This window comes from Perognathus longimembris, chromosome 7 (genome assembly GCF_023159225.1).
Source record: "Perognathus longimembris pacificus isolate PPM17 chromosome 7, ASM2315922v1, whole genome shotgun sequence".
NCBI lineage: Eukaryota > Metazoa > Chordata > Mammalia > Rodentia > Heteromyidae > Perognathus > Perognathus longimembris.
Window position 1 is genome coordinate 24,354,425 of NC_063167.1, and position 26,862 is coordinate 24,381,286.

The 26,862-nt window shown below is 46.6% G+C and overlaps 1 protein-coding gene and 2 long non-coding RNA genes across 3 annotated transcripts; 2 read left to right on the forward strand and 1 right to left on the reverse strand.

The window, feature by feature from the left end:
* Positions 1 to 473: 473 nt before the first annotated feature.
* On the forward strand, positions 474 to 12,553 carry Utp11 (UTP11 small subunit processome component). Its single transcript, XM_048350943.1, has 8 exons — positions 474 to 609; positions 5,509 to 5,570; positions 6,902 to 7,004; positions 7,589 to 7,702; positions 8,222 to 8,315; positions 8,414 to 8,544; positions 11,482 to 11,592; positions 12,313 to 12,553. Exons 1-8 carry the CDS (start codon positions 547 to 549, stop codon positions 12,394 to 12,396), a joined length of 762 nt encoding a protein of 253 aa, XP_048206900.1. The 5' UTR covers positions 474 to 546; the 3' UTR covers positions 12,397 to 12,553.
* On the forward strand, positions 1,591 to 3,040 carry LOC125354950. The gene is made up of 3 exons (XR_007211572.1): positions 1,591 to 1,800; positions 2,232 to 2,234; positions 2,992 to 3,040. It is a non-coding gene; the product is annotated as an uncharacterized LOC125354950 (long non-coding RNA).
* LOC125354949 lies at positions 5,750 to 6,188 on the reverse strand. The gene is made up of 2 exons (XR_007211570.1): positions 6,088 to 6,188; positions 5,750 to 6,031 (listed from the first exon to the last, which is right to left on the reverse strand). It is a non-coding gene; the product is annotated as an uncharacterized LOC125354949 (long non-coding RNA).
* Positions 12,554 to 26,862: the final 14,309 nt, after the last annotated feature.

A 26,862-nucleotide genomic window follows, 5' to 3' on the forward strand; every position in this document is an offset into this window, starting at 1 on the left:
AACGAGGCTCAATAAAGTCAAACTTGCTCAAAGTCTCAGAGCCAGTAAATCAGTAGCAGAGCCAAATATGGTTTTAAGACCACTTGTCTCTTCACAGAGTGCATTTTCCTGGTAAACTCTAGGATTCACATTGATCCTAGTTTTAAATGTACCGCGTAAATAATGCAACTAGGGCAGAGCTGCAGGTGACGACACAAGCGCACACAGGCACAGCACAGCCAGAGGCAAAGCCCAAACCACGTGTTCCCAGGTGCCCGCGCGAGGCGGAGCGCTAAGGCTAAGTCTCAGGACGTGTGGACCTGCATTGGCGAATAGGAGTTGGCTTTGCTTTAGTAACTACACAGAAGAAACTACATCTCCCAGAAGCAGCAGCTGGGGGGGGCTGAGCTCGTGACGCAGTTCCTAAAAAGCAGACTCCTGATAGGCTTCCTGGCGGAAGTGGGACGTTCCCACGGCCGGGCCTGCTTCCGGTAGTTCTGACCGACGTCGTGGCCCAGGCGGTGTGGTAACTGGCGTCTGTCGACGTTTCCCAGGAGCCAGGAAGCCATGGCAGCGGCTTTTCGCAAAGCGGCTAAGTCCCGGCAGCGGGAACACCGAGAGCGAAGCCAGGTAGGACCGCATTGGCCCCACGAGCGCTGGCTGGGGGGCTCTATGAGCTGCCCCGCCCTGACTCCCTCACCTCTCCTGGGTCCGGTCCCGGCCTAGCGTGCCTGCCGTGCGTAATAGACGGAAATGTTCACGGTGACGCCCGCGTCGCAGGGACCGAGGCTGCTTGGGGCCGCTGTCTGTGTGGGAAGAGAGGCCCCTCCCACCCTTCCCCTTGGGGACAGTCAGACCTATCCTGCCGAGGTTTCCGTGGGTGATTGAGATGGTGTGTGTCAGATGCCTGGCCTTCCCTTGGCAAGTTGAGGCAGAAGCTGGAATTGGACCTCACACCCGACACTGAGCGCTACCGGCAGAATACACGGGTCATTGACCGGACATCGATGTTATTAACGTGGTGGTATCAAGCCTGGGGTCTGTGGCTCACGAAGATCTGTCACGTTTGGCTTATGCCTGTGAAACAGACCCAGAGAATGACTTGACCATTTACAGACACTAAAATCAGAAAGAATAATACTGTTAGATGGCCATTTTACAGACCTTTAATTCAGGCAGGACAAATGGGTAGAAGGATGTCCGTGTGAGAAAAGTTGAACAGAAATAAGTACATATGTAGAATTAGTTTCTTCGTCAGAAATCACATAATATTTGCTTCAGAAAGAACCTTACAGACATCTAGTCCAACTTCATTTTGGATGGGAGCAGTCGGGTAGTTTGTATCTCAAGGTGTACAGCTGACTGATGGTATAGAACTAGGAAGGACTTCTTTGAGCTGGGAATGTGGCTTAGCGGTAGAGTGCTTGCCTAGCGAAGCCGGTTTGATTCCTTGGTACCATCTAAACAAACAGCCAGGAATGGCAGTGTGGTTCAAGTGGTGGAGGGCCATTCTTGAGCAAAAGAATCTTAGGGACAGTGCTCAGGCCCTGAGTTCAAGCTGGAGGACTGGCAAACAACAACAAAAACAACCCCTAAGACCTCTTGAAAGTACAGAATGCCTTCTCATTACATTGAACTCACAAAAATTATTTACAAGTAGCTCATGTTAACAGATGAGGAAAGGAAGGCTTGGACAAGTACTTTGCCCAAAGACATACAGGTAAAGTTGGTGAATGGCAAAGCAAGAAGTTACCCCCAAGTGTTGAATCCAGAGACTACTAGAAGATATATAATGATGCAACTTTATAAGAGATGGCACATGTATTCCTAATGTGGAATATATGTGGTAAGGGGTTGAGATGATGAGGGAGCTCCATGGTAAAATTTGTTGGACTTGGAGAGCAGTTGCCTTTCAAGGCAAAGCCATCACTTGGTTGACTGGTTGGGAGAGGTTCTCACTGTGTATGTAGCCCAGGCCGTCCTGGAAGTTGTTATGCTCCTGTCTCAGCCTCCCCACTCCTGGGACTACAGGCAAGAACCACCAGTCCCCACAAAAAGGTACATATCTCAAACATTGCAACATACAAGGCACATCCCTACATGCTTTACAAGGTGGTAATATATCCCTGTGAAGTGTGATGTTACCCTGTTTTACAAGTAGGAATCTGATGCTTAAAGAGATTGGTATATCCTTAGTCACTGTTCAAGAAGATTTGAAGTAAGAGAGGAGCTTTGAAGGCTGGTTATGGCAGAGTGTCTACAGGAATTGAAGGGTATTGTGGGAAGGAGAGGGAACACAGTGACTGTAACATTCCCTGTTTAGATACTCCAAAGTTTATCCCCTTCTTCCTTTAGTGAGGCAGTTGGGGAAAACTGAAAATACCTTATATGGAAGACTACATAGGCAATATCAGGTTTTCTTCTATAACAACACGTCAACCATGACAGATCTTAGGATTTTTTCTGTTTTGTTTTGTTAGGAGGGAGGATGAAACTCTGGACTTGAGCTCAGGACCTTATCCATGTTTCTTTCTTTTTTTTTTTTAAACCAGTCCTGGGGCTTAGACTCAGGGCCTGAGCACTGTCCCTGGCTTCTTTTTGCTGAAAGCTAGCACTTTAGCATTTGAGCCACAGCACCACTTGCAGGTTTCCCTGTATACATAGTACTAAGGAATCGAATCCAGGGCTTCATGCATGCAAGGCAAGCACTCTACTGCTAAGCTGTATCCCCAGCCCCCATGTTACTTTTTGCTTTAGTTATTCTCTAGATAGTCTCTCATTTTGGTTTTGGGTCAGACTCAGACCTCTGCCTCTGCAACTCCCTTGGAGCTAGGATTATAGGTGTGTGTCTGTGCCAGAAGATTTTGAGAATTCTGCTTTGTGCTGTTCTTTTGACCCTTAAGTTTCTTGGCTGTATTTACAATAAAAGCTTATCTTCTGATGAAGAGGTGTGGAGTTGCATCTCTTGAAAGAGAACAGGTGGTAAAGGTGACTGTTAAGAATTCTACCTAGGGCTGGGAATATGGCCTAGTGGCAAGAGCGCTTGCCTCGTATACTTGAAGCCCTGGGTTCGATTCCCCAGCACCACATATATAGAAAATGGCCAGAAGTGGCGCTGTGGCTCAAGTGGCAGAGTGCTAGCCTTGAGCAAAAAGAAGCCAGGGACAGTGCTCAGGCCCTGAGTCCAAGGCCCAGGACTGGCAAAAAAAAGAATTCTACCTAAAGCTAGGCGCTGATGGCTCACACTTGTAATCCTAGCTACTCAGGAGGCTGAGATCTAAGGATCACAGTTTAAAGCCAGCCCAGGCCAGAAAATCCATGCGACTCTTACCTCCAGTTAACAACCAGAAAACTGGCAGTGGAACTGTCTCAAGTTGTAGAGTTGTAGCTTTGAACAAAAGAAGCTCAAGGACCAAGTGGCCTCTGTCCTGATTTCCAGCCCTAGGATTGGCACCAAAAAAAAAAAAAAAAAAAACAACAAAAACCCTCACAGGCTTAAATACAGGTTTAAACAGTAGAGAACTGCATGTACTTTCTCAGCATCAAGAGTCTTCAGAACAGAGGAGGATAGAGTAGTGCAATGTGTGAGGTCCTGGTTGGCCCAGACAGAGTGGGCTTGGGAGTTGGATTTGCTATTTCCTGGTTCTGCACTCTTGCATAGATAATCTTTATTTGCCTTCTGGAAAATTGATAAAACTGTGTGTTTTGCTTCCTTTTTGTAATTATGGGGATTCAATGAGATGATGTAACACACAAAGTGCATTGCTTTGTAATGTGTTCCATTATGATGATATAGGAGGCAAAAACAGCTAGCATAGAGCCTCCTATATAGTATTCTAGTGAATGGCAGTTTGTTGAAAGGTAATTTAACCCTGTACCCTCTATGCTTAGTCTGTCTGAGAAAGCCCTTTCCGTCATTCATGGTCTTCTCCCATACCTTGCACTAAATGTACAAGAAGAACAGTACAGTGATCCCTCACCTGCTGCAGGATTTATGTTCCAGAGACCCCCACAATTGGTGAAAATCTGCAAAATAGCAGCATTATGTAGTCATCTCTTGTTATATCATGATTCACTTATCGCTACTTTGAGGATTTTCACCGATCATGGGGATCTCTGGAACGTAACTCCTGCAATGGATGAGGGATCACTACTTTATTTTGTTTTATTTTATTTTTGGCCAGTCCTAGGCTGTGAACTCAGGGCCTGAGCACTGTCCCTGGCTTCTTTTTTGCTCAAGGCTAGCACTCTGCCACTTGAGCCACAGCGCCACTTCTGGCCATTTTCTGTATATGTGGTGCTGAGGAATCGAACCCAGGGCCTCATGTATACGAGGCAAGCACTCTTGCCACTAGGCCATTTCCCCAGCCCACAAGGGATCACTACTTTAAAAAAAAAAATTGCAATGGGGCTGGGAATGTGGCTTAATGGTAGAGTGCTTGCCTAGCATGTGTGAAGCCCTGGATTCGATTCCTTAGTACTACATACACAGGGAAACCTGGAAGTGGTGCTGTGGCTCAAGTGGTAGAGTGCTAGCTTTGAGCAAAAGGAGCTCAGGGACAGTGCCCAGGCCCTGGGTTCAAGCCCCAGGACTGGCAAAAAACACCCCCCACCTCTACCTCCACTCCTGGTGACACAGTGTAAACTGAACACCTGCCATGTGACATGCCATGTATATAGGCTCTGCCACTTACAAGGGCTCCCTGGATCCTGAGAACTAAGTACCATGAGTCCCCTCCTTTTTCTCTCTTTTTTTTGGGGGGGGGGCTGGTCCTGGGGCTTGAACTCAGGGCCTGGGCACTGTCCCTGAGCTTCTTTTAGTCAAGGCTAACACTTTACTACTTTGAACCACAGCTCTGCCTCTGGCTTTTTGGTGATTAATTAGAGGTAAAGAGTCTCACAGACTTTCCTGCCCAGGCTGGCTTCAAACCATGATTCTTAGATCTCAGCCTCCTAAGTAACTAGGACTACAGAAGTGAGCCATGTAGCTCAGGCTGGCTATCCTCCTGCCTTAGACTTCACCACACCTGGCTTTACCCATCTCATTTTACAGTTAGGAAATAGCAGCTCAAAGAAGTTGAGTGACTTGCCCAAGGTCACAGGCTGTGAAGAGGTAAAGCTTGGATTCGAACCTAATTCTCCAGACTAAATTTAGTGTCCTTACCACAGTTGCCTCCTGTTACTATGTTTTTCTCTCGTAGTAGTTTTTAAGCCCTTGGATTAAGTTGGTAGTAATTTTAGTACAACTGGCAACCACTTGCTTAGTGCCGAGTCATTGTTGCCTTTCTCTGACCTTAATAGGCCAAGAAACGTACTATGGCAGTGCTTGTGACCTGTCTGGCGCCTGTATAGTCCCTCTCATCCTGGGCAGAGTCCAGTTAGGGGGAAGGGGAAGAACATAGTAATGGGTTGGCTCCAAGGACACAGATTTACTGGGCACTGCAGAATTGGTCCCATCAGATGTCACGCTGATTTGAACATGTGTTTTCTGGAGAAACTAAGGTTAAATGTATGCCTTTTGTCTTCTAGCCTGGCTTTCGAAAACATCTGGGTCTTTTGGAGAAAAAGAAAGATTACAAACTTCGTGCAGAGTAAGTCTGGCCTTTTTGGCAGGGGTGTTGCCAAGAAAGCTTACAACTTTCCTGCACTGCAACTGAATGCCATGTCCAACTGGAAAAAATTCCTGCCATTGATAAAAATGGCCCAAGCTCTGGAAGTCTGCTGGATATTTCTCTCTCCCCAAACTTCTCTGTAAACTAGCTGCGTTATAAATCATTTTTACTGTGTTGCTCCAGATCATTTTCTCTTACTGGTTTTGGGTTTTGATTTGCCCTCTGTCTATGTTTGAACCAAATGGTGAATCACTTTTTTCCCCTTTTCCTGAAGTATCAGATAGGTTCTAAAGTCCCATTTGTTGTGTCCCTTACATCACAGTGTGTGGAGTGGAATGAAGATATGTGAAAGATGGATTCATGAGCCTGTGTGTGGGTGATAATGAACTTAGAAAACATTTTAAAAAACAATTATGCCCATTTTTCTCTTTCTTTAGCACCTCATTTGTGAGGCAAGCGCTTTTGCCACTAGGCCATATCCCTGGCCCCTTAGCACCTCATTTGCAAAGGGCTAATAGTTATATGATAGCTGTATGTATCAGCTGAGACCCTTCTTATGCTCCTGGTGTTGGTCCCAGAGTTGTGTAGGGTTTTCTTCATAAAAAGCATGTGTTGTGACTGGGCGTGTCAGTGTTCCAAGGGATTTGTGTTTTTACGTTCATCTCTTCTTCCAACAACCTTCTGGGGGGGTAGGTTGCTGCTTATACTCATTTTGTAGATGAAACTGGGATACAGAACAGTATACTAACTTAACAGTTACTCAGCTAGACGTGAAGGAGGAACTCAGATTCGAACTCGCACAGTGTGGCTGCAGAATCCACCACTCTAGTCATTTGGCTCTGATGGTACACAGTTTCTGAATCATACTGGTTATTTGGTGCCAAAACTTGTATCAGAACCCGTAGTAGTTTTTTAGCCCAATGAGAATTGGGGCTTCCTTTGGTGTCCATTGTAATAGAAATGGCACAAAGATTTTTGCGGGATAGGAACAGTTCATTCTAGATGCCATTGGGAAAGGTGATTATGTACCCTCCAGAGACACCAGCCTAACTCAGTGGAACTTGGATCAGTGGAATGTGGATTTCTTGTTTGTATGAACTTTTAGGGGTTTAAGACAAAGTTTTGCTGTGTAGTCCAGGCTGGTGCCTCCAACTTGTGATTCTCCTACCTTAGTCTCGTACCATTCCCAGCTTATATTAACTTCTAAATGCTTGTAAAGTCTGTTTGCTCTGTGTGTGTGTGTGTGTGTGTGTTTTGTTGCCCTCCATCCCCAAGGAACCTCATTTAACCTTTTTTTTTTTTTTTTTTAGTGACTATCATAAAAAACAAGAATTCCTCAGAGCTCTTCGGAAGAAGGCTCTTGAAAAAAATCCAGATGAATTCTATTATAAAATGACTCGGGTTAAGCTCCAGGTGGGTACAAAGTGAATCAGTTGGTGTTTTGTTCCTTAATTTCTTGAAAATAAGGGTGTGGCTGGGAATGTGGCTTAGTGGTAGATTGCTTACCTAGCATGCACAAAGCCCTGGGTTCAATTCCTCAGCACCATATAAACAAAAAGCCAGAAGTGGCGCTGTGGCTCAAGTGGTAGAGTGATAGCCTTGAGCAAAAAGAAGCTCAGGGACAGTGCCCAGGCCCTGAGTTCAAGCCTCAGGACTGGCAAAAGAAAAGAAAAGAAAAAAAATAAAGGTGAGGAAGGCTATGGAGAGGAAGGATCCTTGGCTTTAATTTAACCCTTTTGCAGTTGGTCCAGGTGCTCTGTTAAAGACAGATCTGCCCCTTCTTGAATAGCGTGATTCCTCCTTCTGTGTGCAAGTTGTCTTACACTTGGAGTTTTCTGAGAGTAGATGATTAGAGGGGTGCAGAGAACGTACTTAGCGCTGTGGGTTACTGTACGTAAGGCAGCATTGGATTTATTTGTTCTAATCATGAACTGTGCCAATAACTTATTAATGATCATATTCTAATAGGGAATGTATCTTTTAAATTTGGTTTTTAGGATGGAGTTCATATTATTAAGGAGACTAAGGAAGAAGTAACTCCAGAACAGCTAAAGCTGATGAGAACTCAGGATGTCAAATACATAGAAATGAAAAGGATTGCAGAAGCTAAGGTAATAATTAATTCTTTACTCTGATGTTTTGGCTGAGAAAGGAAAGAAATCCATTAATTTCAGGTTACCAAATGATTCCTTCTGGCATTTGCAGTATGCTTTATTGGTGGTGGTGGGGGGGAGGGTGTGGCTTAAGTGGTAGAGTGCCTGCCTATAGTATGCTTGATTGTTGTAAGATTTAGAAGTAAACATATGGAGAGTAGAGTTCAAATTTGAGAATGAGACAGATGTAGGTTAGATTCTGGCTCTGCCATTTGTAAGCCCCAAAGCTATGGGTAAATTTGTTCATTGCTATTTTATAGGACGATTGTAAGATTGAGTTTTGTAGAATGTCTAGCCTGGCATATGATAAATTGGTTGGTTATTGATAAAATTTTGGTTTTCCTCTCCTTTTGAAGGGTGAAATGAATTCTTGATTAGCTGTCAATAATAATAATATGAAATGTTCTAAGCTTTTGTAAAAATCTTTGAGATTGCAGAAAAGCCCAATTTAAAGAAAGACCACATTCTGTATTCTAGAAAATTGAAAGACTGAAATCAGAGCTCCATCTGCTGGATTTCCAAGGGAAGCAGCAAAATAAGCATGTGTTCTTTTTTGATACCAAAAAGGAAGGTATGAAATGTTTGAAGGTTTCTGGGACAACCTGCCATAATACTATTGTGGTCCAGTGTACAGATGAACGGTGCCTTAACATTTGTCTTGAATTTTAGTTGAACAGTTTGATATTGCTACTCACCTGCAAACAGCCCCGGAACTGGTCGACAGAGTATTTAATAGACCCAGGATAGAAACGCTGCAAAAGGAAAAAGTGAAAGGAGTTACTCATCAGACCCGACTTAAGGTAATTTTCCCCATTTTACTCAGCTGGGAGTTTGGAAGAATCTTGAGTCTTTTATATGTTTTTGTTTTTATTTTTCTTGGCCACTGATAGTGTTTTCCACTATCTTAGCATACTGGAAGGAGGATTTGATGATTGGGGTGAAAGTGGGGAAGGGTTCCTTAGAATCTAAGGCTCGAAGACATGTGACCCAGTCATGGTCAGGAGCTTAGGTTCTTGGTTTGAATCCAACCCTGATCCTGTGCTTTGTGTGGTGTGTGTGTGTGTGTGTGTGTGTGTGTGTGTGTGTCTGCATACACTTGTGCCAGTCTTGGGACTTGGACTCAGGGCCTGGGCACTGTCCCTGAGCTTTTTTGCTCACAGCTGATGCTTTACCACTTGAACCACAGCTCCACCTCTAGCTTTTTAGTGTTTAATTGGTGATAGGTGCCTATCACCAACATTTAAAAAATGCAGAATAAGGAGGGAGCATTGATGCTTAACATATGTGGTATCTAGTGTTTTGATACTGAACCTTTAGCAGTGAATATACATATTAGGAGGTCCTTCACATCATGTTCTTTTTTTTGGGGAGGGGGGGCCAGTCCTGGGGCTTGGACTCTTTGCTTAAGGCTAGCACTCTTCCTCTTGAGCCACAGTGCCACTTCCGGCCTTTTCTGTTTATGTGGTGCTGAGGAATTGAACCCAGGGCTTTGTGCATGCCGGACAAGCACTCTACCTCTAAGCCACATTCCCAGCCCCCCACATCATGTATTTGTAACCAAAATTTTATGTTGACTTCTTTATGGTGCTTTCCATTATTTAACTGAGTTGTGAAGCAGATACGCTTTTCCCCAAAGCCTTCTGGAGTTGAACTCTCACTTCTGACTGATTCATTTGAAAAAAAAAAATGCTGTCAATGTGTTTCAAGCAGACAGCTGTTCTGTTTTGATTTGAATCATTTACACTGCATCAGTTTTGCTTCCAATGTTTAATTTCACAGCAGTTTCTCTCGCTCAGAAGCAGCTAAACTTGCTTTAGTAATATAAATACCCCTAATTAGTTTGACTATATTGGGTAATCCCATAAATTTGACAGTCTGTGCAATAAAGTGAAAACAAAAGCTGTCTGAAACCACTGCTGTGAGACTATGCTAGAATGGGTGAGTCGTTGAAGTCTGGAGCCCAGTAATATTCCTCTTTATGAAGATAACACTTCCAGCTGAGGAACCGGCTGACTAGTGTTCTTGTGATAACCCTGTTTGTCAATTAGTTGTATTTTCAATTAGCTGTGTTGCTGACACTTCCCAAGTATGGTGGTAGTCCTTAAAGAAATTATTGTTCTGAACTCCTGTGGAGAGTAGTTCACCATCATAGTTCTTAGAAGTTATGAAGGTTTAGATCTTGCCATTTTTGTTTGTATTGTTTCGTTCAGATTGTGTTATGAGACTGCTTGTGGGTGGATTGCAAGTCTGGAACTTGGAGTGGGTGAACAATCCATGAATGGGCTTTAGGAGATCTATGAACACTCACCTCCCACACTGAAATTTTGCACAAATACTTATAACAGGTTGAGCATTCTTAACCCAAAATGCACCAGAATTGGAAACTTTTTGAGTGTTAACATGGTACCACAAGTGGAAAATTCCATACTTGATTTCATATGATGACAAGGGGCTGGGGATATGGCCTAGTGACAAGAGTGCTTGCCTTGTATACATGAGGCCCTGGGTTCGATTCCCCAGCACCACATATACAGAAAACGGCCAGAAGTGGCACTGTGGCTCAAGTGGCAGAGTGCTAGCCTTGAGCAAAAAGAAGCCAGGGACAGTGCTCAGGCCCTGAGTCCAAGCCCCAGGACTGGCCAAAAAAAAAAAAAAAAAAAGAGTGCTTGATTTCATATGATGGGTCACAGTCAGAATTCAGATATACTGAAAATGTGCAAGATTATCTACAAGCTGTATGGGAGGAATACATGAAATGTAAATAAACTTTGTGTACAGGTATCTTGGGTTTCATGCCCAAGATAGGTATTATGTACGTGCAAGCATTCCAAAACCCCTAAAATTCAAAATCCATAGCGCTGATCCTTTGGGATAAGGGATATGTATGTAATCTGCCATTCTATCTCAAGAAAAGTCCATTGTTTGATCTGTTTCTTAGAGGTTTTATGATTCCCCCAAACTGAAGGAACCAATGGCTTCTGAGGACACATTAGCATTGATTATTCTCAGGTCAGCTCCTGTGAAAGAAATATCCTTTTGCTGGGGCTGGGGATATGGCCTAGTGGCAAGAGAGCTTGCCTCGTATACATGAGGCCCTGGGTTCAATTCCCCAGCACCTCATATACAGAAAACGGCCAGAAGTGGCGCTGTGGCTCAAGTGGCAGAGTGCTAGCCTTGAGCAAAAGGAAGCCAGGGACAGTGCTCAGGCCCTGAGTTCAAGGCCCAGGACTGGCCAAAAAAAAAATACCCTTTTGCCATCTGACTTCTGAGAGTCTCAGGCATCAACCATGGCAAGGCTTTTCGACTACTCTCTGCTCACTTTGTTTAGGATCTCTGGTACATTGCTGCCATCATCTCAGGTAACAACTGAGGTGCTTATACAGAGGTTGAAAAAGCTTAGCATACCACAGCAATGGGAACATTCTTGGTTTAGGGGAATCAGGACAGTCATGACTGCTGCAGGTGAACTGTGTGTCCTTTGGGCAGTTATTTTTCTTTTCTAGACTTCATTAAATGACAAGTTTCAATAAGATAGTCCGCAACATTCTTTCAGGTCTAGAATGTGATGTTTCTATTGCCAACTTTATAGTAGTGACATTGTATTAATTCTGGAATAAGGAAGGGAGTCTATGAAACCATTTATGCATTTGGGTTTCATTTGTAGCCTAAGAACTAGTTTCTTATTAATTTTTGCCTGATAATTATTTTGTTGAAAAATATATGTGTTTCTTCTGTAGCGGATAGCTAAAGAAAGGCAAAAGCAGTATAGTTGCTTGACGCAGCGGATTGAACGAGAGAAAAAATTGTTCGTTATTGCACAGAAAATACAAACACGCAAAGATCTTATGGTGAGTACAGAGAGCCTTTGGCACACGCTCTCTCCCTCTCTCTCCTTGTAAAGGTCTTAACTGAGGCTGAATTTCAGCTGTGTGTAAATCAAGCCCAGTGAAAATGTCTGCTCCTTAGGGGCAGTGGTTTGAGCCAGTGTTTCTTACTCTGACAGTGTGGAAATGTTCCTTGATTAAGAAGGTAATAAGGGGGTTATTAGTCAGTGCCTTGGAACAGCAAAGGGTAGGATCGGGTAGCATATGAACTTTATAGCTTATGAGCAGCTCCCGTAACATTTAAACAGGTTAACAAAACAGTGCATGTCACTCATTGGTGTTTAAAAATAGACAACATTGTGTAGTTAAATAGCAGAGCTAAGGAATAGAAGATGCCTCTTTCATATTATTACTCTTCTAAATGTCAGATTCTTTAGCCTTGCAGATCATTGAGGTCAGTCTTTCTCAACTGGGGTTCTGTGAGAGAATGAGAATTAGAATTTTAAATGCAACAGTTATTTGAGCACTTCTCTGGGTGCTCCTCGGACAGCACTTAGCCAGTACAGTACTGTCTGGAGGTTTGGGGGAGGGCTACTTGTTGCGTACAGTGGTGCCCAGGGCAGGAGGGCTCCATGCCCTCTCAACTTCGAAGGCTGTCTTAGAGGCTTTTTCTGAAAGCTTTTCAGATTTTCTGCTTCACAAGGCTTCTTTTTCTGTTTACTGATCATCTTTTTATTCCTACAGGATAAAACTAAGAAGGTGAAGGTGAAGAAAGAAACAGTAAATTCCCCAGCTATTTATAGATTTCAGCATTGTCGAAAACGCTGAGTTATAAAATAGCCCTGTCATTCCACATCAACAATACATTGTTTTTGAAATAACTTGTTTTCTGTTTGTGAGTATGGTTTCTTGTCAGTCTGGTAGTGGATGCCTTTCTATGAACATTAAAGTACCTTCCCCCATGGCATTGTTGTGGATTATGAAATCAGTCTTGTTTTTTAACCCAATATTGCACAAGAGCAACAAATATTTACCGAATTCTAGGAGCTAGAGCTATGAGCTGAACAACTACCATGCACAATTTGCTTTATTTCCTCCATTTATAAAGCTGGGCATCAGGTTTTGTTTATATGTGTTTTGTAGTTGTAATTACAGTATGTTTTATGGCCTAGTTTTTAATTAGATCAGCTCCTTTCCATTGTGATACATCTCTTACTTTTTCAAAAGCAACATATAGGCTCATAGTGAAAATTAAAATAATTGTATTTAGTAATTGGTGTTCTAGACTGATTTTATTACCATTTATTCAGGTACCTTTATCCAAGGTTAATTTTTTTCTCTTACTCTTTTTTTTCCCCTCTCTCTTTTTGGTAGTATCAGGGTTTGAATGAGGGCTTGTAATTTGCTAGGCTGGTGCTCTACCACTTAGCTATTGCTCCAACCTTGTTTGCAGTTGGCTATTTTGGAGATGGCAGCTAATGAACTTTTATGCCCAGGCTTGCCTCAAATGGTAATCTTTTTTTATCTCTGCCTCTTGAGTAGGGTTATAGGCATGAGTTTCTGGTGCTTGGCTTTTTCTTTTACATCTGAAGGTAGAAACTCATGGAACTAGGAACCCATAAGACATACCTATTTCTCTTATCAATGAAGCTGACATCTAAACAGAACAGAAACTGGGCACTAGTTGCTTGCTTCTGTAACCCTAACTACTCAGGAGGTTGAGGTCTAGGGATCATGGTTTGAAGCCAGTCCAGACAGGAAATTCTGTGAGACTCTTATTTCTTGTTTTTGTTTTTGTTTGCCAGTCCTGGGGTTTGAACTCAGGGCCTGAGCACTGTCCCTGGCTTCCTTTTGCTCAAGGCTAGCACTCTAGCACTTGAACCACAGCACCGCTTCCAGGTGTTTCTGTATGTGTGGTGCTTCATGTATGCTAGCACTCTACCACTAGGCCACATTCCCAGCCCTAAGACTCTTATTTCTAATCAGCAAAAAGCCAGAGGTGTGGTTCAAGTGACAGAGCACCATCCTTGAGTGGAGAAAACCAAGTGAAAGTACGAGGCCTGAATTCAAGCCGCTGTACCAGCACAAAACAAAACAAAAACAGAACACTTTTTCTACCAGCTGTTAGTTCCAAGACTAAATGGCTTCCCTTGAGCACATAGACCCCAGGCTCTACTAGGCTGCTTCGTTCTCTTCCCGGGGTTCCACCCTTCCCTTCTTTGCCCTTATAGGGATGGTAGGCCCAGGCCAGTCAGAACAGGACTGAGCATGCTTAGAGCAAGTGTGGGAGAAAAGGGGACAGGGTTCTGGGAAGCTTGCTCACACTTCACCCTCTGGAGGAGGGACAGCTGTATGTGGATTTGTAAGAGTTTGGGAAAAATTAGGGTTAATACTTAACAAGTGCCCATGACTGTGAGGTTTCTATTTAAAATGTAGAATGAAAGCCTGTTTCCTCAGGGTGGTACACTGTTTCATAGCTAGGGCCCTGAAAATGAAGGCCAGGGGAGCAGAAATAAGCAGCTTTTACTTTGAAGAAGGAGGCACACTCCATTCTCAAGAGGTGCCTGAGCTCAGCCAATGCTAATTGGAGTTCCAGACTCATCACTGGGATTTAGACAGGGCCTGGGAGGCTCCAAGAAGCCAGAGTGAAAGGAAAGGTTGAGGCTTTCCAAGTGGTTCATGAATGTGGTTCACAGTTGTCTTAGATGCCATGGAATGATGTATTTCCAGATCCACAGCTGAGTACTGCTGCTCTGGTACTTGCCGTTGCTGGGTAGGAGGGTGGGAGAGGATTGGGAATATGGCTAAATGCCTTCTCATGAAGTGTGCATTTACTCAAAGGTGCACTTCATAAGCTGTCACGTTCACAGATGCACAAAGCACCAATAACTAGGGCCTCAGAAGCAGGTATGGGTATACCTATACATCTAGCATGCACACAAATGGAGATGCTTGACCGGGCCATGTGCACACCAAAAGGAGCTGGAGAGTCCATCCTATTAACTTCTGAAACAAGTTTCAGGCTGGAGGGAATCAGAAGCAAGAGAATGAGGCTAGGTGTCCTGAATTGCTTTGACACCCAGGGCTGCCTCTGGCCCAAGGATTCTAAATAATACCTGATAGGCTTTGCCTCAAGGGTTCTGAGACTAGACTAGAGGTTTGATACTTTGGTTCATTGGGACCCTAGATTCGTGGGCCATTGGGGAGGGTTTTCTTGGTGCTTTCCTTCCCAGCTTTGGGGTGGTTTGGGTTATTCATAGCATATAACTGGCTGTGCCAAGGGGCTATGGACAGCCTGCGAAGTGGAAAGATTCTTGGACTGGCATTGGTTCAGGGTTCCTGCATAAGCCAAGTCTCCAAAGTACAGTTCTATGTGCTATGTGGGGCCCACGGAACCCCTGGAACTGCCCTAGGGAATCAATGTGCTTGGCTCAGTCTTCAGTTATGGTCATATTTTTGGGCTTTTTGACCAAGTAGGAAAGTATGTCAAGCCCTCGCTTTGTTCTTGAACACCACAAAATCTATGATGTAGAAGAAACTGGTTCCTGGTGACAGGCTGGGAAAGGCCCCAGCAGGTGGAGCTGCTGCCCCTTCCCTGGGCTGATTCTCATGGAAAAGCTGATGTTCACCTACTGTGGCACACTGTGTTGTCTGAAGCTCTGCTTACTGTGTGTGTGGGGGGGGGGGGGGGAGGGCGGATATTTAATATCATTAAACATTTTTGTTTTACTCTTGATAATACTGGGGTCGAACTCAGGACCTTGTGCTTGTTAGGCAGGCACTTTATGCTTAAACCACATTCCCAGCCAGTTTTGCTCTAATTATTTTTCCAGGCAGGGTCTTGGTTTTGTTTTGGGACCAGCCTGGATCACAGACTTCCTAACCTGTGTCTTCCTCTAGCTGAGATCATAGGCATGCACTACCATACCCAACTTACTTTTTGAAATGAGGAGGAGGGGGTCGTCTCACTTTTTGTTCTGGCTGGCCTCAAACTATGATCTTCTCAATCTGCTTCCTGAGTAGCTGGGATTATAAGTGTGAGCTACCAAAGCAGCCATGAGGGAAAGCCTCTCATGAAGAAAGGTTTTCTTTTCCCTGAGTGTGATTAATGTGACTTTGCCTTCCTTTTGCTGGTGAGGATGGTATAGGGAACATTGGTCTTTTTCAGAGCAGTCTCAGAATCTCAGTTTCCCTAGAGGTGATTCTGCAGGACATGGTAGGGGTCCCCTCTGTGCAGTGTGGAGTGTTTGTGGCTTGATCTCTCCCTGTGCTACTTACTGGCTGTGGGTCACCGAACAATTAGAGCCGCATGTCTTCCAGCAGGGAAGGCAGCCAACGTGCAGGCTGTTGCTCCTGCCTGTGGGGGCTGGCAAGGCCAGGGCCTGTTGGGACTTGAAGCAGTGAGGCAAGTAGGTGTGTGGTGCTGGGCTCCTTCCTCCTCACGCCCTCAGCTTGCCAGTTCCTGGAGCCTCATGCACTGGGTATTGGGGAAGGGTGAGTGGAACCTTGGGTGGGAGTCCTGGCCCGAAGCAGCCAGTGAATGGTGGAGTTGGGGGCGGACCTGAAATCCCATCTTGAAGCTGAGCTGGCAGGTTCCTTGGGCTTGCATAGCTGCCCTCTGGGGTTAAAGGGTGCACTCTCTCTCTTGCTGCCAGGTCATGGGGCCTCCCTGCTGGCAGGACTCCCACCAGCTCCTGGATCTGCAGCAGAATGTGTAGGGAAGGATGAGAGTAGCTGTAAGACAAGGAGAAACAGAGCTACTCCCAAGCCCATGACTGGGCATGTGACTTCGTTGGTAGAGCACTTAGGAAGCATGTGCAAGGCTCTGGGTTCAGACCCCAGCATTGCCAATAAATAAATAAATAGATACTTAGAGAAAGTGTACTTAAGTCCACTTATGAGACTTAGGAAACCAGAAGAGGCTGCCCTGTTCATGTTTGTGCTTGTTTTTCTAAACTACCCTGGTCAGAGGAAAAGTATCTCTCCTGTTTCTTCAGACTGCCTTAATAAGCAATCTCCCTGCTCTGTGTTCCTGGCCCATCCTCATGACATTTGGGAGGTTCTGTCCCAGCTGTGTCAGCTCTCCTGGTCCATTTTCCTGCGTGGCTCTAGTTAGTAACAGAGCAATGGCTGTTTCCTCTAGCATGAGGAACAAGCTAGTGCTGGTCAGTCACAGAGTCTGAAGCCCTCTACTTCTGTGACATAGTAAGAGTCTGCTCCAGAACAGAGCCAAGGACCTGTCTTCTGCTGTGTTTGGGGTAAGAGCATGGTGGGAAGGAAGCCCTTTCCTATCCCCTATCATCTGTCACCTGATGGCCATGCTCAGATCAGAAGTGTTAATGAAACGGGTGCCTAGAGGCAGCCCCCTTCCCCCCACCCTGAACCTGCCTGACTCATTTACAGCTTTCTCCCAGTACCCCAAAGCCTTCTCTGTGAGGTGACAAATGTGGGGGGTTGGTTTCAGGTTTCATGTTTTCACTTACTGGGTGGAAAAAGAAAAAAAAAACACGTAAAAAGCCTTTCCATACCAAAAAACCCCCAGCTTCTATAGCAGAAACAACTTGTCCTGAAACCATTAAAATCCCCCCATCTTTTCATCTGCTCAGTCACTGGGACTGGAGTCTGGAGGGCTGAGAGGAAGGGTCTGGAGCCAGGCTGTACTAAGGAAAGCCCCCGTGGAGGTGGCAACCCCTACCTTCCTTATAGGAAGGACCTTTGCAGGCCCCCTGCGGTCTCCAGTGCCTAGTGATGGATTTCAGGGGATGGGATAGTCAGCTCAGGGAGAACAGGAAAGAACTGCCAGTTCCCTAGCTAATTTGATCCCAGGGGGTCTGGGACAAGTGTCCCTCCCTCAGAAATGATTCTGTAGGTAGAGAGGTAGGTAGGGAAACACAGGATCCATCTGGCACATGGAGGCTGGGGGGGGGGGTTGCACCCCCTCCTGCTACTGGCTGGTAGCATTATAAGCCACCCCCTGCCAGGGGCAGATGGTCTTCCCAGCAGATGGAGACTAGGCCAGCAGTGGCTGGATGGGCTATCTAGTGTCAGCCTGGCCTCTGGCTAATCAGACAAACAGAGGGACAGTGACAAGGCTGAGTGTGTATAGAAGACCAAGTCCTGGCCTTGTTAGGCCATTCTGGGAGAGAGGTGAGGAGGAGACCCAGAGTGGGACTAGTGATCTTGGAGACACGTTTCAGTTGGCTGTGTAGGGATGGCAGGTGCTTGGGGCCCGAACTCTGCCTTTCTGCCCTGGATCCCGATGTCATCTGGTTCTCCACAGGAGATTGTCTCTAAAGTAGGAGCCTCTGTTGGGGGCTGCAGCCTGGCCTGCTAGCTGCAGACCCCCCTTCAGGTCCCCAGAGCTGGGCCTGGGCAGCAGCTCCTCCCAGAGGACACGCCCGTTTATTATGCGCTCCTGCTCCCTCACCACTCCGCCAGGCAGCGGCCTTCATTAGCAGAGGAGCTGGGGTCTGTTTTGGCTGCCTCATCAGCATCAGTGAACTGCGTCCCTGCGAGATTTGATACAATTTAATTAACCTAATTAAAAGCTCTGATTGCAGAGATGATTGGGGTAGCGCCAGCAGCGACTGCATATTTATAATGAGCTGCAAGGTGTGGGACTGCAGCCAAACGCCACGCATCTTAATGAGCGGGAGCTGGGAGCCAGGGAGCGGGAGAGGGAACGTTTATTTTTGGCAACAATGCCCAGTTCTTCCCTGCCAGGGAGTCAGAGACCCAGGGAGCGGAGAGGGACCGGCCCGGTGTGCTCTTCTGCACAAGGTGGAAGCAGAAACGTGTGCTTTCTGTGTGTTCATGGGCCTTTGAATCCCTATAAGAACACTGTGTCTGGAAAGTAGGGGGCTGGGACCCCAGCAATGCATTTTTCCTACCTCTGCCTTTTAAACCACGAGCCTGTGCGTCTGAGGACATGGGGACCAGCAGAACCACCTCACTTCCAGGTTTCAGCATTCCGGGGGCCCTTCTCTCAAACTTACCCGAGAAGAGGGCCCCGAGTGAGAGGACGAAAGCCCAAAGGTTGAGTGGGAGTCCAGAAGAGTCCCAGGTGAGGATCCTGAGCCTGAGGAAAGCAAGAGACACAGTGGAGAGGAACTCCCTGCTCATTCTAGAAGCTGAGGTCCCATCAGGGACCATCGCACCTGGACTCTTCTCCCACTACCTCTGTCTGGGGACTCTTCGTTTATCTGACTCAGCGCTTCTCCTATAAATCACATCTAATAATACCAAGAGTCACGGATGCTGTGGCTGAAGGAAGCACCAGCGAGAAGGGGCATACTGCCCCCAGGTGCTGAGGGATGTGGGGGCTCTCGAGGGTGGCAAGAGTGAGGGCTGGGCTCTGAGGTGGGGGAGGCATGAGGAGCAGCCTTTCAGGGCCCCCCTTCCCCCACTCCTGCTTGTGCAGGTCATGAGCTCAGCCAGGCTGGCCCAGCCCCCCAGTGCTTTGAGCACTGCCAGGACAAGATGAGATTTGTCCCCAGCCCACCTTGCAGAGTTGCAGCTGTTTAGCTCCCTTATCAATCTTCTCTGTGGGTTTAATCATCTCTCTGTCATCCTGCTGGGGCAGCCCTCCCCTTACTGGAGCCCCCAGAGGGGCTGGAGCTTCTCAGCCTTGCTCTCTCCAGGCCCCCTCCCCCAGGCAAAGCCATCTTCCCTCATCTGACTCCCTGGTAGGAGATGGAGGGTGGGCCAGAATGGCTTTTCCCCAAGTCTCAGGGGCAGGGACCAGGTGTGGGGATGTCCTTATTTCGGAAAGACACAAATGAGATTCGGGTCCCCATTTGGACTCTGTTCCAGGCTCTGCAGGAAGGGGCTTAGGGGATGTCCATGAAGGCCTTTAGTCCAGACAGAAAAGATGCTTTGTACAGGTGCAGCACTGGCCAGCCCTTTGGGAATGTGTGCCAGCCAGTCCTGGTCTCCTTTCCTGGGTGGGTCCTCTGGGACTCAGGAGCCTGTGGGCAGGAGCCTGAAGCCCACAGCTTTGTGAGCATCTTAGAAAAGAGGGTGCACAGGAGTCAATGGAGCCTGTGTTGTGGTCCAGGCTAGGAGCCAGGGCGCAAGCAAGGGGCTCTGGGGCCCCTCCCAGTTCTGACGTGCAAGATGACCTTCAGGGTGTGATTTGGCCTTCTCTGCTTCACTCTCTCCCCCTTAGAGCAGCTAGGAAATGGGCAGGGAGGGGGTGGCATGGTGGCATATGTGCCCCTCAGGGATCATGAAGGACAGTGGGGACCTTCCTCCTTTGCTCCCAGTCCCCAGCCAGTCATTCTCAGCTCCTCTCCCCATTTATCAGGAGAGGATGTGAAGTCCTGAAGACAGGTGCGATCCAGCTGAGCCATGCTTAACTTGTCCTCTAGGTATAGGCTGAGGGACCCACTAGGAGGTGATCAAAGTTCTGGAGAGTTACCAGCCTTGTTTAGTTCAGCACAAGGCTGGCTCTGAAAGACAATGGAGTGTTGAGGCTTTGGTCCTCATCTCACATGACCTGATTAGGGATGTGGGTGGACTGCACATGGCTAAACTGCCTGGGCTGACCTTTGGTCGCTGGCTAGGGAAGAGAGGAAGCCATGAAGTCTCCTGCCCACTCAGTCCCCTGGGCACCCTGCCACCCCACCCTAGGAACTGCCCTCTAGCCACATGTACCCTGTCTTCCACCTACCTTCTTCTAGTCTTTCCCCTCCGTTCCATTATGTGTGTTTGTGTGTATTTGTGCACAGTTGTGCACATCTTTATGAATGTAAGAAGAGTGGCATGGGATAAAAGACAGGAAGAGAAGAAATCCCCTTTATGGGTTTTTCCCAGTCAGGAATAAAGGTCTTGTTTCTTCCATTGTGGGGATGACACCTCGAATGAGAATGTGTGTCTTTGTACATGGTGCTCGTGTGGTGGCCAATGTCCCCTACTCTTCTTTGTTCTTTGACTTGTATCGTTCTCCAGTGATAAGCTGATGTCTGCCGTAACATTTTCCAGCTGAAACTGAAGCCGAAACAGTCACTTTCAAGGTAACAGACCTTTGGTCCCACTTTCAAAAGCAAAAGGGAGAAATCAGGCTTGGTGATGCATGCTTTAATCCCAGCACTCTAGAGACAGACAGAAAGATCAAGAGTTTCAGGCCAATCTGGGTGCCAGTGGCTCATGCCTGTAATCCTAGCTGCTCAGGAGGCTGAGATCTGAGGATTGCAGCTCAAAACTAGCCAGGGCAAGAAAATCCTTCACACTCTTATCTCCAGTTTACTAGCAGAAAGCCAAAAGTGGAGTTGTAGCTCAAGTGGTAGGGCACCCGCCTTGAGCGAAAAAGCTGAAGGACAGGCTCTGAGTTCAAGTTCTAGTACTGGCACCAAAATGAAAAGAAAAAAATATGTAGAGAGAATTCTGGACCATCCTGCCTTACAAAGTGAAATCCTGTCTCATTTTTTTTTTTTCCCAGTCCTGGGCCTTGAACTCAGGGCCTGGGCACTGTCCCTGAGCTTTTTTTTTTTTTGCCCAAGGCTAGCACTCTACCACTTGAGCCACAGCGCCACTTCTGGCTTTTTCTTTCTTTTTCTTTTTCTTTTTTTTTTTTTTGCCAGTCCTGGGCCTTAGACTCAGGGCCTGAGCACCATCCTTGGCTTCTTCCTGCTCAAGGCTAGCACTCTGCCACCTGAGCCACAGCACCCCTTCTGGCCATTTTCCATATATGTGGTGCTGGGGAATCGAACCGAGAGCTTCATGTGTAGGAGGCAAGCACTCTTGCCACTAGGCCATATTCCCAGCCCTCACTTCTGGCTTTTTCTATATATGTGGCACATGAGGAATCGAACCCAGGGCTTCATGCATGCTAGGCAAGCACTCTAACACTAAGTCACTTTCCCAGCCCTCAATTTTTTTTTTTAAGGACTTGAAAGTTACATAATTTTGTTTATTTGTTTTGTTTTTGTTGCCAGTCCTGGGGCATGGACTCAAGGCCTGAGCACTGTCCCTGGCTTCTCTTTGCTCAAGGCTAGCACTCTACCACTTGAGTCACAGCGCCTCTTCTGGCTCTTTTCTATATATGTGGTGCTGGGGAATTGAACCCAGGACTTCATGTATATGAGTCAAGCACTCTTGCCACTAGGCCATATTCCCAGCCTGAAAGTTGCATAATTATTGTAACCACTGAAGAAACTAAAAATGACCATTGAGGAAGTAAGGTGTGTGTGTGTACACGCATGCATGTGCACATGAATTATATATAAAAACACACCTGTGATCCTTGAATGAGTTTGCCTTTCTTCCTCCTCCTTTCCAAACTGCTAAGTGGGTAGCAAAGAGGGAAATATCTTAAGAGAATCTTCCCTTGAAATCTCCAGGTCTAGGGCCTCACAGATGAACAAGCCAGCCCAGGTGACTTGCTAGAGTACTTTGGAAAGCAGCCTATAATCCAACTTGGTGTAACCCACCTTTGTCACACATCATTATAAACATCCTGTTAGGGTTTTGGCATGAGCTTCCTCTACTGAAAGTCCCATTTATTTTTATGTTTTTTTTTCCCCCACTAGGGCTGCCTGTGCACTCAGCACACGTGGAGGGAAGCTACCTTCTTAGACTTGGGTGGGATGGGGTGAGATGGCAGATGTTCACCCTGAAGGCTGGGCGAGAAGGAACAGCACATGCGCTTCATAAGTCACCCTCTGGTCATCTCTCAGAGTACAACTTTAAGTGACTTGGTTCAGGGATGGTTCTGGACCATCTCACCTCCTTTCCTTCTCTTCCCTTCTTTGACCTCCCAGATGTAGTCTTACGAATCCCCATGGGCACTGGAGGAGACAGTAGAGGAATAGATCTTAGCAATGGGACAGAAGGGACAGCACCTAGACTGGGCTTGGTATGACCCTGTGGGTTGGGTTGGGGATGAGACCCAAGCAGGCTAAGTCTGTTAGTTAGATCTGGGATTCAAAGTTGAGACTGAGTAGAATGTGGACTGAAGTGGGGTGGTGGAGGTTGGCAGGCCATCTCTTTTAGTCTCGACAGAATTCTGAGATGTCTATTTTTAGAGGCGGAGGCAGATTTTCTCCCCCAAGGAAGAGAGTGGTGTCTGTTCTCCCCTGGAGGGGCGGAACAGGTCCCCTCCCTCTGTTCTGAGTAGAGACATACATCATCAAGGGGCCGGGGCTCCCTAGATGTATTGCCCTAATACGTCGCTATAGCAACCCCACTCTAATCCTGCATTATTCTAATGTGGTGCCCTCCCCACTGTGATGTATAGCTTGGGTCTCAGAGCTGCTGGGCCCCTTCTCTGAGAGAGTCAGATCCAAGTACCCCAGGCTTGGGTGGGTTGGAGGCTGCTTTCCTTGGGTCCCATCTTGATCCTCATCGGGTGCATGGCATCATTTTTGAGGCTGGCTGTGGAGGGAGTCTGGCCCATCATCCTCTGCGCCTGCCTACCCAGGGAGGGGTAGCTGCAGGTCATGTGTCTTTGGCCCTGGCACACGAGTGCCTGACGCACCGACCCACGCCAGCCTGCCTGGCCTGGGGACCTGAGGCCTTGGGGTTGGGGGCCAGGGCGGGACAATGGTTGCATTCCAACTGTTAGCCACAGGCTCCCATTGTTTCTGTGGACACTGCCTGCTTGAGGGTTGCAGTTCTGGCCCTCACCCCTTGCAGAGCGTAGGATGCTCCCTGGATCACTCCCCGGGGACCATAGAGGGGTGATTCATGGGGTGGCCAGGGCATAGCAGGCCCTAGCTATGTCCAGATTCTGGGGGATAAAAAGGGGAGGTGACTGAGGGCTGTTTGTATCAGGGGTGGGGGCTGAATAGCCAGAGGACTTAACCACGTCATCTCCTATCCCTCCTTGTGTGTGGGCTGGTCAGAGAGGCCCCATTGTCAGAGGAGCAGGCCCACCCAGGCTGGAAGCAAGATCGTCAAAACTAAGAAGACCCATCCACTGACCCTCACATTGCACCGATGGGCAAATCAAAGTCAAGGAAATGGCAAGGATTTGCTCTAAGTCACTAAGTCACCCGTCCAGATAATGACAGGCCCGGAACTAGGGCTTTTCCCTGTAGTGATCTCGTGCTGAGTTGTGGCTTCTACTTTCCTATTTCTCTCTCTCTCTCTCTCTCTCTCTCTCTCTCTCTCTCTCTCTCTCTCTCTCTCTCTCTCTCTCTTTCTCTCTCTCCCTTTCTCCCTGTCTCTCTGTCTCTCTCTGTCTCTCTCTCTCTCTGACTACTGGGATTTGAAATCAGAGCCTCATACTTGTTAGGCAGTCATTCTATGCTGAGCCCTGTCTCTAACCCTTCTTGCATTGGAATGATCTGCTTGTATTAGGCTTCCCATTGTAGTTGGGATGCCAAGTGCATGCTTGGCTTTTTTTTTTTTGTGCCAATCATGTGGCTTGAATTCAGGGCTTGGGTGCTGTCTCTGAGCTTTTTGGGTCAAGGCTAGTGCTCTAGACTTGAGCTACACCTCTATTTCTAGCTTTGTGGTAGTTAATTGGTGATAAGAGTCTCATAGACTTTTCCTACCTGGGCTGACTTTGAACTTCAATCCTCAGATCTCAGCCTCCTGAGTTAGGATTACAGGCACTAGCCACCGGCGCCTGGCTTTCTCCTATTTTCTTTGAAATCCTTCCAATTTAGAGAGGGATTTGACATTCCTGGAGGAAGAAATAAGAGCTAAGGGGAGTCCTAAGGCCATACAGAGGCTACATGGATGACATCTTCTGTGGGATTCTGAAGAAATGAGTGGTATGGGGAGGGTCCCAACACTCTGACATGCAGGATTCATAGCTGCTAAGCAATTTCCTCACTAGACTGTCATATACCTAATCTACCCAATCAAGAGGCTGGGAAAGAAAGAGACCATAAAAGAGTGTGTTGAGAACAGAGAAACTGGTCTATCTCTGTGTTCAACATAGGGCCTGATTTGGACAATTGGATAGTAGATGAATAGGTGGTTGAAGGGTAGAGAGATGAATGGATGAGTTGGTGGGTGGTGGGTGGGTAGATGGATGAATGGATGGCTGCATGATGGGCGAGTGGACTGATGTATGAAACATGGATGGATGTAGGAGGGGTGGATGGATGAATGCAGAAGGGAGTGCTTATTTCATTTTTTTTTTTAAATTGAGAATGCTAGCTATACACTGGTGGCTTAGGACTGTAGTCCTAGCTACTCAAGAGGCTGAGAAGCCTCTTGAGTTTGAAGCCAGCCAGGGAAGGAAAGTCCACAAGATTGTTATCTCTAAGTAACCACCAGAAAGCCAGAAGTGGAGCTGTGGCTCAAAGTGATAGAGTGCTGGCTTTGAGCAAAAATACTCAGGGACAGCACTCAGGTCCTGAGTTCAAGCCCCATGACCAACAGCAACAGCAAAAAAATGAACATGATAATAAAGTTTATTAGGAAAAGCATAGACTTCCAATAGACCGAGAGTGAGTCATTTCTCTAGAAGGAGAGTGACTAGCCTATTTCATATTTTGAGGTCCAGGGATGACAAATGACCCCAGTTAGTATGAATTGTGAAATGAGGGCTGGATCAGTCCCTGAGGATGAGCATAGTCTCATGGTTAACCCCTTGGCTCAGCTGCAGGAGAGCCAGGCATGGAGACCCAATAGAAAGTATAGTCAGACTTAGTCTCATGGTAGGTGACTCTACAAAGTTTAGGGGCCTCAACCCTGAACAAAATCTTTTGGTCTATGGTCAAAGTATGGCTAAGGATAGCTGGAGAAAGGTCCTGATCAGGGCAGAAAAGGCATAAAGTTTCCACGAGGGTGGTGAGTGGGGTCTAAGTGTTCTGCCTCCTTGAGATGAGGCCCTGGGCCAGGAAGCCCTCAGCAAATGCCCACAGATTCCTCATGGCCCAACTTAATGGTACTATTCTCTAGGAGGCTTTCCCTGCCCCTCTGGATGCTGCCTCCCCAGAACCTGGCACAGAGCTTTAGTATGTAGAAGGGGCTCAGTATACATTGTTGGGGGCATGGGGTCCTCACACACAGAGAGATGTAGGGAATAGGTCTAGAGGCTTCATAGAACACTGATTTGGGTCTTGGTGTACTCATCTGTGGACTGGGGGTGAACAACTTAAACTTTTCTGGTTTTGAAAAGAAAACAAAATAATTCCAGGAGAAGGAATAGGTATGACTTCTCTACAACTGCTTCAGCTTAGCAATATATAATATATATTATACAGATAAAATTACTTTTACAGCAAACATTTAATGTGCACTCACAATGTGCCAGGCCCTCTTCTAAGTGTATATATGTATGTGTGTGTGTGTGTGTGTGTATACAGTTTTTTCTTATCTAGTCCTCACAGCAATCCTCTTAGGTTGATCATCCTCATTTATAGATGGGTCAACTGAGGTATGGAGACCTTTAGACTGCCAAAAGGCCCATAGGTAATCGGTGGTGTAGCCAAGATGAATGCTTAAGTGGATGCCAGGGCTGCTGCTTCTCTCTTTCTTCCTCTTCTCCCTCCTCCTCTTCCTCTTTCTCTTCCTCCTTCTTCCTCCCCTTTCTCTTCCTCCCTCCTTCTCCTCCTCTTCTTTCCTTCTGCTCTTTTCTTCTTCTGTCAATCATGGGGTTTGAACTGAGGACCTGGACACTGTCCCTGAGCTTTTTTTGCTCATGGTGAATGCTCTACCTCTTTGAGCCACAGCCTCACTTCTGGTTTTCTGGTGGTTAACTGGAGATAAAAAGTCTCTTGGACTTTCCAACCCAAGTTAGCTACTCAGCCTCCTAAGTAGCTAGGATTAGAGCCACCTGCACCTAGCCAGGGCCACGTTCTTAGTTACTCTATGTGGTTGCTTAATGAGTGAAGGCTTGCCGTGGATCATTCAGATGGCTTCTTGGTCCTATGTAAGGTTCCCCAACTTCCTCGAGTCTCATGGGACTTACATGACTGTGCTTGGTGGAGAGTGGGGCAGATTTTAGCCAATTAATTCTAACACCCTTGGTTCCTAACATGTCTCCTGGAGTTCTGGAACTTATTCAGCTTTGGACAAATAGCCAAACATTGAAACACTGTTGTTTGCCCTGGCAATTGGGTATGCAAAAGAACATGGACCCAAGGATCAGAGAAAATGGGCTCTATCCCAGATGCTAATGTTAATTAGTCTTTCTGCCTTGGCCATTCACTAAAACTCTGTGAGCACCAGTTTCTTCATCTGTGAAATAGGAATAGATAATGTGAGATAGTGAAAATAAAGCACAAAGTAAGAGAGCGATAAGTATTATGTCAGAGTGCTTTAGAGAGAGTAGGGACCAGACTAAAAGTTCAGTATATCTATTCTTCCCTGTTCTCTTGTTCCTGGACAATGTCC

Excerpts from the sequence above, each read along its gene's own strand:
- Utp11 (XM_048350943.1), top strand. The coding sequence starts at position 547 with ATGGCAGCGGCTTTTCGCAAAGCGGCTAAGTCCCGGCAGCGGGAACAC. Across the intron at positions 7,005-7,588 it reads TGACTCGGGTTAAGCTCCAG|GATGGAGTTCATATTATTAA; the intron begins GTGGGTACAAAG and ends TTTGGTTTTTAG. Across the intron at positions 7,703-8,221 it reads AAAGGATTGCAGAAGCTAAG|AAAATTGAAAGACTGAAATC; the intron begins GTAATAATTAAT and ends TCTGTATTCTAG.